The 18,124-nt window shown below is 40.4% G+C and overlaps 4 protein-coding genes across 5 annotated transcripts in view; all 4 read right to left on the bottom strand.

Annotated features, from left to right (window-relative positions):
• Window positions 1-17,422, bottom strand: part of LOC136763045 (protocadherin alpha-C2) — a 155,939-nt gene extending 138,517 nt beyond the window's left edge. The window contains exon 1 of one of the 2 annotated variants that reach the window (XM_066716748.1): window positions 14,892-17,422. In XM_066716748.1, the coding sequence (XP_066572845.1) occupies window positions 14,892-17,261 (2,370 nt within the window). In that variant the 5' untranslated portion in view covers window positions 17,262-17,422. Of the gene's footprint in view, window positions 1-4,297; window positions 6,835-14,891 lie in introns of those variants that run through there. The other variant, XM_066716747.1, reaches the window with a different exon arrangement.
• LOC136763505 (protocadherin alpha-6-like) lies at window positions 8-3,439 on the bottom strand. The gene is made up of 2 exons (XM_066717556.1): window positions 959-3,439; window positions 8-19 (listed from the first exon to the last, which is right to left on the bottom strand). Exons 1-2 carry the CDS (start codon window positions 3,329-3,331, stop codon window positions 8-10), a joined length of 2,385 nt encoding a protein of 794 aa, XP_066573653.1. The 5' UTR covers window positions 3,332-3,439.
• Window positions 8,091-10,564, bottom strand: LOC136763506 (protocadherin alpha-6-like). Its single transcript, XM_066717557.1, has one exon. It carries the CDS (start codon window positions 10,491-10,493, stop codon window positions 8,091-8,093), a length of 2,403 nt encoding a protein of 800 aa, XP_066573654.1. The 5' UTR covers window positions 10,494-10,564.
• On the bottom strand, window positions 10,594-13,605 carry LOC136763508 (protocadherin alpha-13-like). Its single transcript, XM_066717560.1, has 2 exons — window positions 11,164-13,605; window positions 10,594-10,647 (listed from the first exon to the last, which is right to left on the bottom strand). The coding sequence occupies exons 1-2, from the start codon at window positions 13,534-13,536 to the stop codon at window positions 10,594-10,596; spliced, it is 2,427 nt and encodes an 808-aa protein (XP_066573657.1). The 5' UTR covers window positions 13,537-13,605.
• Window positions 17,423-18,124: the final 702 nt, after the last annotated feature.

The raw sequence follows: 18,124 nt of genomic DNA on the forward strand, positions 1-18,124 counted from the left end.
TCAGTGATCACACAACGGCCTTCCGAGGGGAAGGACTTTAAATTCTGAGAACGCAGGACCTTACGCTTGTATAATAGTGACACCATGCGCATACATTTAAAAATACATTTTAACAGCTTAGCATGTATTATATATATTCAATTGCGTTATGTAAATATTCTCCACAAAGAAAGCACTATACATTTATAGTCTACTTCCCTCATTGAAAAGGTGCAAAGATCCCCGTGAAAACAAAACACTTCAGTACAGTCACAAGTGAGAGCACGATAATCACTGAACGCATATATTAATTTATATATAATCAACGTTTAGGAAAACGCATTCATTCTGATCTCAGAAATGAGTACACATATGTTTGAGATAGAGAGAGAGAGAGAGAGAGAGAGAGAGAGAGAGAGAGAGAGAGAGAGAGAGCTAACAATCGATAGAGATACCGCAGAGAGAACAGAAGTGTTGTAGAAAAGGGGCATGCGCAATTTCAGCACCACTTGGTGGACAGCGACTTGCTGATTAGTACACTGGGACAGTTCTTTGGAGACGCCAAACCACTACAGGACGGGGAAATAATATATATTGCCGACATTATCAGCAATAACAACAACAATAATAATAGTAATAGTAACATTAATGGTTTAATTGCTATGCAGGCTGACTTACAAAAAGTAACATTTCACCTCACGTCCGGAATCAATTGCAGTGCCGTAGCTACATTAAGTATTATTAATTAAATATGTAACATTTACAGATTGTGTCGCTTAAATAGAACTATACCTGGGTTACTTTTCTCATGAGCGATTGTGCAAATAAAAAACAAATAACAACAAACCTAATTTACTACAGGGGGAATTGGAAAATGCTTTTAAATACATATACAAAAACAAATAAATAATAAGAAAAAAACAAACACCAACTACATTGCTTAAAATCCATAACAATACAGAGTGCAACATCTGCTTACCTCCCCTGAAGCTTTTCTTCCGTTCTCTGGGACGACTAGGGTATTCCCATTGCTGCCGAGACCAATGGTGGATCCTATACTCATTCTGGGCCCAACTAGCATGTACCGTTTCTCTCCGGCTCGGTACTGGATGCTGTGGCAAAGTGTCCCGTTCCCGCTAACATCTGCGTAATTTGGATCCCGGGAATGCTTTGATGAATATGCCCTCGGTCTTGAGCACTGAATTACGACTAAGACGATAATACTGATGACAAACAGCGCAGAAACCGAACCCAAGGTTACCATTAAATAAAAAGTTAAATTGTTCTCCTCCTGGAGTTTTCCTGCATGTTTCAAATCAGATACGGCAAATGATTCCGTATTCTCCACAATAGAAATAAGTACAGTTGCTGTAGTTGAAAGAGAAATGTTCCCGTTGTCTTTCACCTGTATAATCAATGTATGCTCAGTGGTGTCCGTTTCCGTAATCTGACGAAGTGTCCTGATTTCTCCTGTGTGACGCTCCAAACTAAAAAGTGTGGGGTCAGTAATTTGCTGTAGTGAAAATGACAGCCATGCGTTGTATCCTATATCAGCATCATATGCTCTCACTTTAGTGACTAAATAACCTGCATTCACGTTTCGGGGAATTTCCTCCACAGCCTCAGCAGAGCCGTTAGTGCTCAATGGAGACAGGATCACTGGCGCATTGTCGTTCTGGTCAAGGATGAAAACCTGCACAGTGACGTTGCCGCTAAGAGACGGCTCTCCGGAGTCTTTCGCTATAACCTGGAACTGAAAGTTTTTAAGAGTCTCGAAGTCAAAGCTTTTAAGCGCATAGATATTTCCATTTTCAGAGTTGATGTTTAAATAAGACACCACCGAGTCATCCGTTCTGTCTCCTTTCCAAATATGATATGAAACAAGTGCGTTCTCATTTTGATCCCGATCGCTGGCGCTGACGGAGAATATGGATGTGCCAGGGACGTTATTTTCATCCAAATAGAAACTATATGGGTTTCGTGCAAATACTGGGCTGTTATCGTTGATGTCGGATATTTGAATAGTGATAGTTTTTAAGGACGACAAGGAAGGCTGGCCGTTGTCATTTGCGGTTATGGTTATATTGTATTGAGACACCATTTCCCTATCCAGTCGCGATTTCGTTACCAAAGAATACAGGTTTTCCTGAAATGACGGTTTCAGCTCGAATGGGAGATTTTCTGTAAGCTTACAAACAACCTGCCCGTTATTATCGGAATCGATATCTGAAACACTAATAAGTGCGATCGCTGTGCCAGGACTCGAGTCCTCTGGGATTTGATTAGACAAGGAGGTCACCTCTATCTCAGGTGCATTGTCATTTACATCTTTAATTTTGATTATGACACTACAGTGCCCGGTCAGTGCTACGGGACCCCTGTCGGTGGCCTGTACATCAATCTCGTAAATACCCTTTTCTTCAAAATCTATCAAGCCTTTCACAGTGATTTCACCTGTGTTTGAATCTAACTGAAACAAATCAAATGCTTTATTCCTTACGCTATGGTCAAAAGAATACATTATATCTCGATTAGCGCCCTCATCCAAGTCTGTAGCATGTACTCTTATTACAAAGGTGTCCGCTGGGACGTTTTCATTCAGCACAACCGAGTACACCTGTTGATCAAAAACGGGCGCATTGTCATTAATATCAATAACAGTAATTGTAATATTGACAGAGCCCTGTCTCTCTGGCTTTCCGCCATCATAAGCTGTCAAAAGTAACTTCATCTCTGGATCGATCTCTCTGTCAAGAGGCTTCTTCAAAATCAGAAAGGGGATTTTATTGTCTTCGCCACGGTCCTTTACCTCCAATTCAAAGTGCTCGTTCTGACACAGTTTATACGAGCGCAGGGAATTGATGCCCACATCTGGGTCATGGGCCGCCTCTAAAGGGAAGCGCGCACCCGGCAGGGTCGACTCTGCTATTTCCAAGTGCTTTTCCTGTACTGGGAAATTCGGAGAATGGTCGTTTCTATCCACAATTTCCACTCCCACGTAATGGATTTCAAGAGGATTCTCTATCACAGTTTTCAGGTTAATGAAACAAGTGCTACTTCTCTCACACAGTGACTCCCTGTCGATATTTTTGTCAACATACAAAACGCCATTGTTTTGATTTACCTGCAAAAGCTGTTCCTTGGACCCCGACACAATCCGAAACCTTCGCTCAGTTAATTTGCTAATATCCAGACCCAGATCCTTGGCAATATTTCCCACAACAGTCCCGTGTTCTGATTCCTCTTGGATGGAGTAGCGTATCTGTGCACGGGCTCTTGTAAGCATGCAGAAGAGGAGAGCACAATGCAGAATCAGTCCTCCCTTTCCCCATTGCCTTACTCCGGGTATCATGGCGAATTAGACCAGGATATTTATTTGATCCAAAGCTGATCCCACTGCTATCAGCTGCGTAAAACATGTAACACAACAAATCCGCCACATAGATATTGAATTGTAATATCCAAGGCCTGTGAAATAATTGTGTTCCTCTCTATCGCATAGCACGGACCACTTTCTGCTTGTCAGTGTCTACGAGCTTTGGAAGGGGACGGGCTAACACATCTGTGACGCCATACGTCTGCTTTGCTGTTTAACAGTGACACCGTGCGTCTCAATGGAACGTTGCATTTGGCATTGTGAAGATTCGGAACAAAATATGCTTTCTGATATTTTAAAAAAATGCATTTTAATATAATGTAACACGCTTTAATGACTTATTCCTAAGGAAAGAGCCCTGGAATGGAAAATATCAATAAACCCGTAAAATATCGGTAAAATAGATACTGTGCGTGATCGATTCCAAACGCATTGTTTCCAGAATGCTACACTAGCACATGTGATGGACAAATCCTATCAGTACCGCAAACAATTTAAATAATTACATTACGAATACCATTAAAACAGAATCACTAAATCCTAGACCACTGTACTGCTAATTTCATCCATCTGAATTGTGATGATTATTAACATGAGCTAAGCTGAGGTGTATTAGCAAGACACTATAGTAAACCCCTTTTCAACGTCTTTTTTAAAGGAAGAAAAAACTGTCAATTATGATCTTATGATTCATCATTCACACTGTATGTTGAAACTGAATGAACGAAATGTTATATATAGAAAGTCTAGAATACGATTGCATTGCGAATAAGCAAAACAAAACGCCTTTACAAAGTCTGATTGTTTTTTGTTTTCTTTTGTTTTTCTCACATATACAAAAACGAAACCAAAAGTTCGCTTATTGAACAATTGAGGTGATACAGATACTATAAAATATAAGTAAAATACATGTATTTTCCTGGTCGATTTTCTTTAACTTACCTCTAATACCGATGCCCTCCGATTATCTGGAATAACCAGTGTATTCCCATTGCTTCCGAGACCAATGGTGGATCCTATACTCATTCTGGGTCCAACAAGCATGTACCGTTTCTCTCCGGCTCGGTACTGAATGCTGTGGCAAAGCGTCCCATTTCCGCTAACATCTGCGCAGTTTGTATCCCGTAAGTATTTGTTGCGTATGTCATTTTTGGATCTGCAGCACTGCATGGCAACAAGCGTGACTATGCTTATCACAAATAAGATTGAAACAGACCCCAGAGTCACTATTAAGTAAAAAGTCACATTGTTTTCCTCGTGATGCTTGGCTACATTTTTAGAGTCGGAGACGGAGAATGATTCTGCATTCTCAACAATGGAAATAAGAATAGTCGCTGTGGTTGACAGTGAAGCGTTGCCATTGTCTTTCACCTGTATGATCAGTTTATGCTCAGTGTCCTCTGTTTCCGTGATTGGACGGAGTGTCCTGATTTCACCTGTATGTCGCTCCAAACTGAAGAGACTAGGGTCAGTAACTTGCTGCATTGAAAACGACAACCAGGCGTTATATCCTATGTCAGCGTCATATGCTCGCACTTTCGTGACCAGATAACCTGTGTGCGCACTTGGCGGGATTTTCTCTACAGCTTCGGTGGAGCCATTGTCGCTCACCGGAGACAGGATCACCGGCGCATTGTCGTTCTGATCGAGGATGAAAACATTCACCGTGACGTTGCTGCTGAGAGATGGGACCCCAGAGTCTTTAGCTATAACATGAAAGGTGAAGCTCTTTAGCGTTTCAAAGTCAAAGCTCTTTAACGCGTAAATGTTCCCATTTTCAGAATTAATATTCAAGAAGGACGACAAATGTCCTCCGCCTTTCCCAATATCATATGTAACATGCGCGTTTTCATTTAAGTCCCGATCGGATGCGCTAACAGAGAATATAGAAGCACCGGGGGCGTTATTTTCCATCAAATACAGCTCATAGGGATTTTGAGAAAACGTGGGACTGTTGTCGTTTACGTCTGATATCTGAACACTGAACGTTTTAAATGACGATAAAGAAGGCTGACCACAGTCCTTGGCAACTATTGTTATATTATACTGAGAAAATAATTCCCGGTCCAAACGTGACTTCGTTACTAAAGAATACAAGTTATCCTGCACTGACGGTTTCAACTCAAAGGGCAAACTTTCTAATAGGCTGCATATGACTTGGCCATTAACCCCAGAATCCATATCCGTCACACTTACAAGGGAGATGACAGTCCCTGGATTTGAATCCTCAGAAACCACGTTAGATAAGGAAGTCACCTCTATCTCGGGTGTATTGTCGTTCACGTCTTGAATTTTTATTATAACACTACAATCTACAGTCATGGGAGGCTGTCCTTTATCAGAGGCCTGAACATCAATCTGATAAATTTCATATTCTTCAAAGTCTAAATGGCCTTTAACCCGAATTCCCCCAGTGTTCACATTTAAATCAAAAACCTCATCAACCTTATGTTTTAAATTGCTGCCAAATGAATACACAACCTCTCCATTGAGGCCATCATCTAAATCGGTTGCTTTTACTTGTGTTACTAAAGTGCCAACTGGAATATTCTCCTGTAATGTTACTGAATACACCTCTTGGTCAAAAATAGGCCTGTTGTCATTAATATCTAGCACCGTTACTGTGATATTGAGGGTCCCAGATCTGGGTGGATTTCCACCATCTACCGCAGTTAAAAGCAATCCATGATAATTATTATGCTCCCTGTCCAGAGGTTTTTGTAGTATTAGAAAAGGGATCTTAATGTCTTCTCCTCTGTCCCTTATCTCAAGTTCAAAATGCTCGTTTGGACTCAGTTTATAAAGGCGCACGGAATTTATTCCAACGTCTGGGTCTCTCGCAGCCTGTAGCTGGAAGCGAGCTCCTGGCAGGGTCGATTCTGCTACTTCTAAGTGTTTCTCCTTCTCGGGGAAGCTCGGAGAATGATCGTTTATATCCACGATTTCCACTCCAACATAATGGATTTCCAAAGGATTTTCAACAACCGTTTTCAGATTTATGAAACACATGTTATTACTGGCACATATTTCCTCTCTGTCGATATTTCCATTGACATATAAGACGCCATTGTTTTGATTTACCTGTAAAAGCTGTTCCTTAGATCCAGACACAATACGAAACCTTCGGTCGGTTAATGTGCTTATGTCAAGGCCCAAATCCTTTGCAATATTCCCAACGGTAGATCCAGGTTTTAGCTCCTCGGGAACCGAGTATCTTATTTGCGCAGAAGCCTTTTCCAACAGGCAGAATATAAACGCAACATGCAGAATCGTCCACCGGTATTCCAACATTTGCCTTTGTCCTCTGTATTTCATAGCGACTAAATACGTCAGCGGTATTTTTTTTCCTGAAAAGGGTCTATAACCATAATATAAAACATACACACATTGTAATGTAAGACTTATAATTAAAACAAACCAAATAATACAGTATAATTCGGCCAACGCAGCACAACTAGCTGTGTGTGAAACCACACTCACATTTCCTCCTCTTCCTGAAGAACAAAACAAATACAAGGGGCAGGGCTTCAGATTTCAAAACTGTATTCTTTTACAACAGTGACACCATGCGCAAGGTTTGTGTAAGGTTGCAAATGTAATACACACAAATCTCTATCTATCCACAAGCAGATCACCACCTCAGCATTGTATTTATAGCCATTATTTCTAATCAGGTTAAAAACTCACAAAATAAAATGTAATAGGGATACACTGTCTCTCAGATATATGTTCCGTTATGCCCTTACAAACAGGGAAACTGTATAACAGTGACATTGGTATGTATAAAACATAAAGGACGTTCAAATATCGAAATCACGTGACGATCGCGGCGAATTAATCTGCAAACTCGATTTCAGCACCACTGTATTGGACAGCGATTGTTTTCCTCTCCATAAAGTAATGTAAGACCTTCTAACAGAGTTGTATCCTTGGTATTTGTACACACGAACAAAAAACAAGCAAACAAAATACATGCATTAATAAAAAACACTTAAAATGTCTGGATCGTGCTAAATCTTTGCATTCAAAATCCTACTTTTTACTTAATTCCATGGAAAATAAAATCATCAATCATCAAAAATAGAATGGTTATCATCAATAAAATAATAACAAGTAAATAGATTAATTTATTTGGATACTAATGTGGATTGCAGCACATCGTGTGTATATGTGTACATGTTGCCATGCCCAGTATCAAGACGGTCATTCATTATTTATTTAAAAAAATGCCACAGCTCTTAAACTCTTAGTCAAATAATATTACATGTCCAAATGGTGTGTTTAAAACCATATGATTGGGGTTAATATACAAACACGTTTAAGGAAACAAGACTCTTGTGATTCCCTGATTAAATACATTGTATAACCTAATGGATAGAATATGCAACTTGCAGTAGAACCATTCTACCAATTTGCGTAATAGTTGTTCCTTTGTTGATTTGTCCAGGGTTCCAAAAATACAGTTTGATTTTACAGAAAATGCTTCAAATACTTTAAAAATCGTACCAATGTAAATTCCTGGTAGGTGCAACTCAGATGTAATCACTTTCTTGTATAATTTCTATTTGATTTTCTTCAAACAGATCATTCCCATATGCAGGACAAATTCACAAATGACACGAAAATCACAGAAATTAGTACATATTATCCATTATTGTAATGAAAAATGGCCAAACCGTCTATAAAACATGAAGTAAGATCTTAACACAAGGAGGAACTGCAGTGATACGTGACTCTAACTCACCTCTCCTGGCGCATGCGCTCCTCTCTCTGGAGCGATTAGACTGTTCCCATTGCTGCCGAGGCCAATGGTAGATCCTATACTCATTCTGGGCCCGACTAACATGTACCGTTTCTCTCCGGCTCGGTACTGGATGCTGTGGCAAAGCGTCCCGTTCCCGCTGACTTCCGCGTAATTTGGATCCCTTGTATATTTCTTATTCAAATAATCCTGGGGTCTGCAACACTGCATAGCAATGAGGGTGATTATACTGATGACGAATAAGAAAGAAACGGATCCCAAAGTAATGATTAAATAAAACGTCACGTTATTTCCCTCCTGGCTTGTAGCGGAAGTCTTAATATCGGACACTGCAATTGTCTCCGTTTTTTCAACAGTGGTAATCAATATAGTTGCTGTTGTAGAAAGCGAGACGTTGCCATTGTCTTTCACCACTATGATCAGTTTATGCTCAGTCTCATCTGTTTCCGTGAATAAACGAAGTGTTTTGATTTGTCCTGTAAAGCGATCCAAACCAAAGAGACTGAAGTCAGTAACCTGCTGGAGTGAAAATGACAACCAGGCGTTGTATCCTATATCAGCGTCATAGGCTCTGACTTTAGTGACCAAGTAACCTGAATTCACATTCCGGGGTACCTGCTCCACAGCCTCGGCAGACCCGTTGCGACTCAATGGAGACAGGATCACTGGCGCATTGTCGTTCTGGTCTAGAATATAAACCTCCACTGTGACGTTGCTGCTGAGTGATGGGACTCCAGAGTCTTTAGCAACGACTTGGAATTGAAAGTTTTTTATATTTTCAAAGTCGAAGCTCTTTAGAGCATAAATATTTCCGTTTTCTGAATTAATGCTCAAATATGATGATTCTGAGTTCTCTTTGCCTTCACCTTTAAAAATGTAATATGAAACAACGGCATTTTCATTCTGGTCTGGATCAGAAGCGCTTACAGAGAACACTGCCATCCCAGGAGGGTTGTTTTCAGTCAAATACAACGTGTAGGAGCTCTGAGAGAAAACGGGACGGTTATCATTTACGTCTGATATGGACACGTGGATAGTCTTTTCTGACGACAAGGAAGGCTGGCCTCGGTCTTGTGCAATCAATGTTATATTATATTGAGAAGTTGTTTCTCTGTCCAAGCGTGATTTGGTCACCAGAGAAAATAAATTATCCTGAAAGGACGATTTTAATTGAAATGGGACGCTCTCTGACACCGTGCAGAATACCTGTCCGTTATCGCCTGAATCAAGGTCGGTGACACTGATAAGAGCGATCACAGTGCCGACGCTCGCATCCTCGGCAATCACACCCGACAATGACGTGATTTCAATATCCGGTGCGTTGTCGTTCACATCCTTAATCTTAACGACAACACTACAGTCCACGGTCATAGGCACTTGCCCTTTGTCGGAAGCTTGTACATTTATCTCATACACATCCCTTTCTTCAAAATCTATGCCCCCTTTAACTGTAATCTCTCCGGTGTTGGCATCTAAGTTGAACAGTTCATACACTTTGCTTTTGATGTTGTTCCCAAATGAATACACGACTTCTCCGTTTGGGCCCTCGTCTAAATCTGTTGCATTTACTTTGGTTACAACAGTGCCAAATGGCACGTTTTCAAATAACGCCACAGTGTAAATATCTTGATTAAATATAGGCCTGTTATCATTTACATCAAGGACAACTATGGTGATGTTGAGGCTTCCTGATTTCTGAGGATTTCCTCCGTCTATGGCTGTCAGGACCAGCTTGTGCTCTGTACTTAATTCTCTGTCCAGAGCCTTTTTCAAAACTAGAAACGGGATTTTATTGTCTTCGCCCCTATCTCTAACCTCCAATTCGAAATGATTATCCTGATGTAATTTATAAAGACGTATCGAATTTACACCAATATCTGGGTCATGCGCACTGTCTAATTGAAACCGTGCCCCTGGCAGTGTGAGCTCTGCTATTTCCAAGCGCTTCTCGTTTTCAGGAAAGCTCGGGGAATTATCGTTTATATCCAAGATTTCAATTGCAACGTAATGAATCTCCAGGGGGTTTTCAACAACCGTTTTCAAATTGATCACACACACACTATTTCGCTCACATAGTTCCTCTCTGTCTATGATTTTATTAACGTACAGATCGCCATTGTTCTGGTTTACCTGCAAAAGCTGCTCCTTTGATCCAGAGACAATCCGAAATCTTCGTTCTACCAATGCGTTAACATCGAGTCCCAGATTCTGTGCAATATTTCCAACAATAGATCCCTGTTTTAATTCTTCTGGAATCGAGTATCGTATCTGTGCGTATGTTTTCAAGAAGCACAAAAGAAAGGCTAAATGCGTAATCATCCATTGCAATGCATTTTTTCTTCTTTGTCCTCTGTATCCCATTGTGAATAACCCCATACAATATGTGAGATCAGATTACATTCACGTACCAAAATCATGCAATATAATGGATTCAAAACCACAAAATAAAGCGCAAAATCCTCTGAAAGCCAGAAAGCTAGTCCACCGTTGAGAAAAGTACGTATTCGCTTGTCTGAAGCATAAAGCAGTCCTAGAAGGGGGTGGGACTATTCTTTCAGTTAAGTTTAGACATTTTCCCTTGTATAACAACGACACCTTATGGTTGCAGTTAAAAACAACATTTAATTTTCAAGTTTACATTGTTGGTTGTTACTGAAGATGGATATATTCATGATTATTATAAAATTGTGTTTTATATAAAGAGTAGTAATTGTACAGTTTCAGTGTGTCTATATATATACACTTTCGTATACACTCTCCCTCTCTCACTCTCTCTCTCTCTCTCTCTCTCTATATATATATATATATATATATATATATATATATATATATATATATATATATATATATATATATATATCACACCGATAAATAAATAATCACATTTACAGGAACAGCCTAACCCCCACTGGTAAAATACACGGCGTATTCTGAGGACCAAATCCAACTTTACTATTTATCTTGCAAAGTTATTCGATGATTACTGCGAAAATATGTCGGTAACAACAAAGTTTTTAATTCATACTGATGAAACAAAAATGCTTACCTCTAATGAATCTTTTCTCCTGCTCTCTGCGAAAACTAGGGTATTCCTGTTACTTGCAGGTACAATAGCAGACCCTATGCTCATCCTGGGTCCGACTAACATGTACCGTTTGTCTCCGGCTCTGTACTGAATGCTGTGGCACAGTGTCCCGTTCCCGCTGACTTCTGCGTAATTTGGATCCCGTGCGTACTTGCTACTGACACAACTAGGTTTGCAGCATTGCGTGACAAGAAGTGTGATTACAGAAACAACAAACAAAAACGAAACAGATCCAAGAGTTACCATTAAATAAAAAGTAACAATATTTTCCCCCTGATTTTTAGGTCCATTTGCAAAGTCGGATATGGCAAAAGATTCTGTGTTCTCCACGGTTGAAATAAGTACAGTTGCTGTTGTGGAAAGTGAAACGTTCCCGTTGTCTTTCACCTGAACGATCAATTTATGCTCAGTGCTGTCCGCTTCTGTAATTGGACGCAGTGTCCTGATTTCTCCAGTATGACGTTCCAATCCAAACAGACTGGGGTCAGTAATTTGCTGCAGTGAAAATGATAACCAGGCGTTGTATCCAATGTCAGCATCATAGACTCTCACTTTAGTGACCAAATACCCTGTGTTCACACTTCGCGGAATTTCCTCCACAGCTTCAGCAGACCCGTTAGGGCTCAATGGAGACAGGATCACTGGCGCATTGTCGTTCTGGTCAAGGATGAAAACGTTCACTGTGACGTTGCTGCTTAACGATGGCTCCCCCGAGTCTCTGGCAGTAACATGGAATTTAAAGTTTTTAAGGTTCTCAAAATCGAAGCTTTTTAGTGCGTAAATATTACCATTTTCATAATTTATATTAAGGAAAGTTTCAGTTCCAGCACCTTCACCTTTAGGAATTTCGTATGAAACACGAGCATTTTCGTTTTGGTCAAGATCTGACGCCGTTACTGAGAATACGGAGGCGCCAGGAGCATTGTTTTCATACAGATAGAATGTATATGGATTTTGAGAAAATGAAGGGCTGTTGTCATTTACATCTGATATCTGCACATGGATGGTTTTAAAGGACGATAACGAGGGCTCTCCACAGTCTTTCGCAAATATTGAAATATTATAGAAAGAAATCCTTTCTCTGTCCAAATGACCTTTGGTTACTAATGAATATAAATTATTCTGAAATGAAGATTTCAATTCGAAGGGAGTATTTTCTGACAGCGAGCACACAACTTGGCCATTACTGTTCGAGTCAATATCTAGCACACTGATAAGAGCTATCACAGTGCCTGGACTGGAGTCCTCGGGAATCAAACTAGACAGAGAAGTTACGTCTATCTCAGGTGTATTGTCGTTCACATCTTCAATCTTTACAACAACACTGCAGTGCACATTGAAAGGGACCGGCCCTTTATCAGAAGCCTGTACATCAATCTCGTATATCTCGCTTTCCTCAAAGTCCATCAGTCCTTTCACTGTAATTTCGCCTGTACTGGCATCAAGGCTGAAAATGTCGTATACTTTACTACGTATGTTGTTGCCAAAAGCATATATTATATCTCCATTTGGGCCTTCATCCAGGTCAGTGGCATTCAGCTTAATTACAAACGTGCCGACGGGAACATTTTCCTTCAGGCTTACTGTGTAAATCTCTTTATCAAAAACAGGTGAGTTGTCATTGATGTCAAGAACTACAATTGAGATATTGAGAGTCCCGGATCGACGTGGATTCCCACCATCGAAAGCTGTCAATAGCAATTGGTGCTCCGTGTTGATCTCTCGGTCTAACGGTGTCTTTAATATCAGTAATGGGATTTTATTATCTTTCCTCCGGTCCTTAACCTCTAGCTGAAAATGTTCATTGTGATTCAATTCGTAAGAGCGCAGTGAGTTTATACCCACATCTGGGTCGTTTGCAGCATCTAAAGGGAAGCGAGCTCCTGGCAGTGTAGACTCGGCGATTTCTAAGCGTTTCTCCTTTTCAGGAAAGCTCGGAGAATTATCATTTATATCCACGATCTCCACACCCACATAGTGAATTTCTAAAGGGTTTTCTACTACAGTTTTCAGATTGATTAAACAAATGCTATTTCTTTCACACAGCTCCTCTCTATCGATATTCTTGTTGACATACAGGACGCCATTGTTATGATTTACCTGAAATAGGGGTTGCATCGATGTAGAGACAATGCGAAATCTTCTGTCCGCTAATTTGTGAACATCAAGGCCCAGATCCTTTGCTATATTTCCGACAACGGATCCTTGTTCAATCTCCTCCGTGATGGAGTATCGTATTTGTGCAGAAGACCTTTTCCAAACGCACAGCACAGAAGTAAAAAGCAGAATCAAACACGGATACTCCCATCTTTTCCGCTGTATAAACTGATTCATGACGAATATTTCCACAGGATTAGATCCCAGTCTAATGAGCCTGGTTACAGTATTCAATTATAATCAAAAACGTTTATGTTAACAAACAAAAGAGAGACAGAAATCAAGTACAACAAACCCTGGCCTCTGAGAGAAGTGTGTTTCCTCCATATCATCCCGTCACTGCTCAGTTAGGGGAGGGGCGGAATAGACTCTTAAAGGGTTTCAAAACTATATTGTTGTATAACAGTGACACCATGCGACTGCAATAAAAATGTGCTTCTTCCCTTTCATTTACAACGTGACCGTTTTTAATCTGACATGTAAATAAACGTATACAGTAAATAACTAAATAGAAAGGACAATATTCGATATATATCATGATGCATAAATACGTTTTCTTGATTTGAATTGCATATGGTAAATATATTCAAATAGTTGATCTTAAATGTTACTCGTCTTAAATAACCACAAAGCGATGAACAAAAGAATAACTGCAGATTTCAGCACCATTGTACTGGACAGCAGCCGCTTGAATAGATAGCGACAGTAATACACATCAAGCGTTGCTTCTCTGTGGACATCAATCCATATCTGTTCAACGTGGTTAATATCAGTAGTAGACGGAGGAGGAGGAGAAGTTAGAAGAAGAAGAAGAAGAAGAAGAAGAAGAAGAAGAAGAAGAAACTTCGACACTGATAGATTTTGTTGAATTTTGCTGTCCTCGGTGATTAATTACGATTCAATTACGATTCAGGCTCATCGCTGATGTCATCAAAGTGTAAATACAGTTTGGTTTATAATGCATGAGGGTTTAAAGATACATATTCCACTTACCACGGATGTCTGAGTCACTGTCGTAAATTTAATTAATGAGACTACCGTGGGCACTTACAACAGTTAATTATACAACATACTCTGAAACCAAATATTGAACAATTAATGCAAACAACAGTATATAACGATGTATATGTACATGTAGAAATTGTGGGGTTAAAATCTATGTAATCAAAAACAGAAGCATGAATGATCATTCTAGCGTAAGGCATGTATATATCGTTCAATAATCATATTTAAGACTAAAACAATTGATTGTACAATTTATTGGAAACCAACAATGCAGTGCAAAACCCATACAAATAAATTTGCTTTTCAATTGTCTTCTTACAGAAACTTTATATGCAATATCGGAAAGGATACCTGCTTTCTAAATGTAACTTAAACAACACTCTGAACAAACTGGATTATTAGCATATTCTGTTCAATACACTTGAAAATAATAATAATAAAACGGAGGAGACTGAAACGCCTTAAACAAAAATGAAACACTCCACGTTTCAACATGAATACTGTATATTGTCAACACTCACGCCTACCTGTTCTGATGCTATCAATGCCTTGTCCGCGAAGACTAAGGTATTGCGGTTACTCCTGGGCTCAGTTGCAGAACACACACTCATCCTGGGTCCGACTAACATGTACCGTTTCTCCCCGGCTCTGTACTGGATGCTGTGGCACAGGGTCCCGTTCCCGCTGACGTCAATGTATTTTGAATCGCGAGAGGACTTGGATGAGCCTCTGGGTCTGGAGCACTGGATTATGATTAAGGTGATGATGCTGATCACGAACAAGGCTGAGACTGAGCCCAGTGTCACTATTAAATAAAAGGTCACATCATTGCCTTCAGCCTGTTTGGCTGCGTTATTGATGTCAGAAACTGCAAACGACTCCGTGTTCTCAAAAGTGCTAATAAGTATAGTTGCTGTGGTGGAAAGTGAAATGTTCCCATTGTCTTTCACCTGTATGATCAATTTATGTTCCGTTTCGTCTGCCTCTGTGAAAGCGCGAAGTGTCCTGATCTGTCCTGTATAGCGATCCAAACCAAACAGACTGGAGTCTGTGACTTGCTGCAGTGAAAAGGACAACCAGGCGTTGTATCCGATATCAGCATCATAAGCTCGAATTTTTGTTACCAAATAGCCTGCATTTACATTTCTGGGGATTTTCTCCACGACGTCAGCAGTCCCGTTGTCACTTAACGGGGACAAGATCGTCGGGACGTTGTCGTTCTGATCGAGAATGAAAACAGTGACGGTGGCGTTGCTGCTCAGCGACGGGACACCAGCGTCTCTCGCTGCCACTTGGAAACTGAAACTCTTAAGACTCTCGAAGTCGAAGCTCCTCAGCGCGTAAATGTTTCCATTCTCGGAATTTATATTCAAGAAAGACGACACGGAGTTACTATCGACAGCTCTGCCTCCCATATAATAGGATACGAGTGCGTTCTCGTGTTGGTCCCTGTCAACAGCGCTCACAGAGAATATAGAGGCCCCGGGGACATTGTTTTCAGGCAAATACAGGGTGTATTGATCTTGAGTAAATTGTGGACTATTATCATTCACATCCGTTATCTGTACTGTGATGCTTTTAAAAGATGATAACGGTGGGGTTCCGTTATCCTTTGCGGTTATGGATAAATTGTATGTTGATATGAGCTCTCTGTCTAAATGTCCTTTCGTTATCAGAGAGTATAGATCATCTCGAAATGAGGGTTTCAAATCAAAAGGCATGTTTTCAGGCAAGCTGCAAACCACCTGACCATTACTGCCAGAATCGCCATCTGTGACACTAATCAGCGCTATCACAGTGCCTGGACTTGCATCTTCAGGAATAAGACTAGACAATGACGTGATCTCTATCGCTGGTTCGTTATCATTCACGTCTTTAATTTGCACCAAAACGCTACAATGTACAATAAATGGGGAGTTACCCTTATCACTGGCTTGAACATCTATCTCGTACACATCGTTCTCTTCGTAGTCTATTGGCCCGTTTACCTTAATTACACCATTTTCAATATTCAAGCTAAACAATTCAAGTGCTTTATTGCCAAATGTATTTCCAAACGAGTACTCAACCTGTCCATTAGGGCCGTGGTCCGTATCTGATGCTTTAACCTGGATAACAAAAGTTCCTACCGGCACATTTTCATCGAGTGTGACTGTGTAAGTCGGTTGCTCAAACACGGGCGCGTTATCATTGATGTCCAGGACAGTCACAGTGATATTCAGGATACCAGACCTTGCAGGACTCCCACCGTCTAGAGCAGTCAGGAGCACGTTGTGCTCCGGGGATTTCTCTCTGTCTAAGTGTTTTCGGAGTATTAAAATGGGGATCTTATTGTCGCTGCGCCCCTGCACCTCCAGCTCAAAGTGCTCGTTGTGACTCAGTTTATAAAGGCGAAGTGAATTCAAACCCACATCTGCGTCTCGGGCACCTTGTAGAGGAAAGCGCGCTCCCGGCAGCGTGGTCTCGACTATTTCTAAAAGCTTCTCCTTCTCTGGGAAAACCGGGGAATTATCATTTATATCCGTAATTTCCACCTCAACATAGTGAATTTCTAGAGGGTTTTCTAGCACTATTTTCAGATTGATAAAGCATTTACTGTTTCTATCACACAGTCTTTCCCTGTCTACATTTTCATTGACAAATAAGACGCCATTGTTCTGGTTTACCTCTAACAGACGCTGCTGTGATCCGCTGACAATGCGAAACTTGCGGTCTTCCAGTTGACTAATGTCCAATCCTAGATCCTTAGCAACATTCCCAACAACAGACCCAAGCTCGACTTCCTCCCGAACAGAATAGTGCAGCTGCGCCCAGGCAGTCTCCCACAGAAACGACACCAGAGCATAACCAAGAATCGTCAGCCGATATTTCCGTCTCCTGCACTCGCCGAATCCCATGGCGAAAAGACCTTATACTGTCTGGAGATATATCCCAATCCACGATTACTATATTCCCTTGATTATACAAAATGGCATGTTGATATTAGAGAACAAATGCAAAATAAATCCCTGGGTCCAAGAGAATCCAAATGAAAGGGTCCAGATTGTCGCTGCTCAGAATCAGCCATTCTCTTGCTCTGCATTGTGAGAAAACAACCCCTAAAATGGGAAGGGCTTCGGGTTGTCATGATCCTGTTTACAGTTGTGCTTGATAACAGCGACACTCTGCGTCCTGCTGTACACATACAATTGAATATTACAAGCGTAATAATGTTAATTCAAATCTTAAAAATTGCAGCGGGACATTTTCAATTCAAAGCACGTAAATAATAAAACAAGTAGCATCTAGTAATTCTTATTTCCTATCGAGGCCACGCGTTCTTCTATGGTAATATATAATACTATTTTGCTGTTGGTGTGTAAAGTACTGAGACGCATCAGCACTTTTGAATTCGATATTTACCGAAGATAAAGCATAGCAATGCGATTAAAATTAGACAACAAGCACATTTAAAAACAATATTCAGCTACTACAGACCAGAACCTGGCGATATTGTTAATTATTGTTAATTATGTTTCCAAACAGTACAGTGTACAGAAGTATTCCAGTGAACATTGTCAACCGTTCCTTCCCACATTCTCGGAATGCACATAACATGGTAGTCTAGTTCCACAAACTCGGATTAGCACTCGGTTTAGACTATCCAATGCTATTTTAATTAAAGTAGCCCAACGTTAGTTCGAATCCTGATCTCTGAGAAGAGAAGTTTTTTTTCTGTTTTCTACATGATTACTCAAACTATCATATGTAAGAACGGAAC

This window comes from Amia ocellicauda, chromosome 11 (assembly GCF_036373705.1).
Source record: "Amia ocellicauda isolate fAmiCal2 chromosome 11, fAmiCal2.hap1, whole genome shotgun sequence".
Lineage (NCBI taxonomy): Eukaryota > Metazoa > Chordata > Actinopteri > Amiiformes > Amiidae > Amia > Amia ocellicauda.

Coding starts and splice junctions, on each gene's coding strand:
- LOC136763506 (XM_066717557.1), bottom strand. CDS start 10,493: ATGGGGTTATTCACAATGGGATACAGAGGACAAAGAAGAAAAAATGCA.
- LOC136763508 (XM_066717560.1), bottom strand. CDS start 13,536: ATGAATCAGTTTATACAGCGGAAAAGATGGGAGTATCCGTGTTTGATT. Junction 10,648..11,163: donor GGAGAAAAGATTCATTAGAG/GTAAGCATTTTT, acceptor ACCCCCTTCTAG/GACTGCTTTATGCTTCAGAC.
- LOC136763505 (XM_066717556.1), bottom strand. CDS start 3,331: ATGATACCCGGAGTAAGGCAATGGGGAAAGGGAGGACTGATTCTGCAT.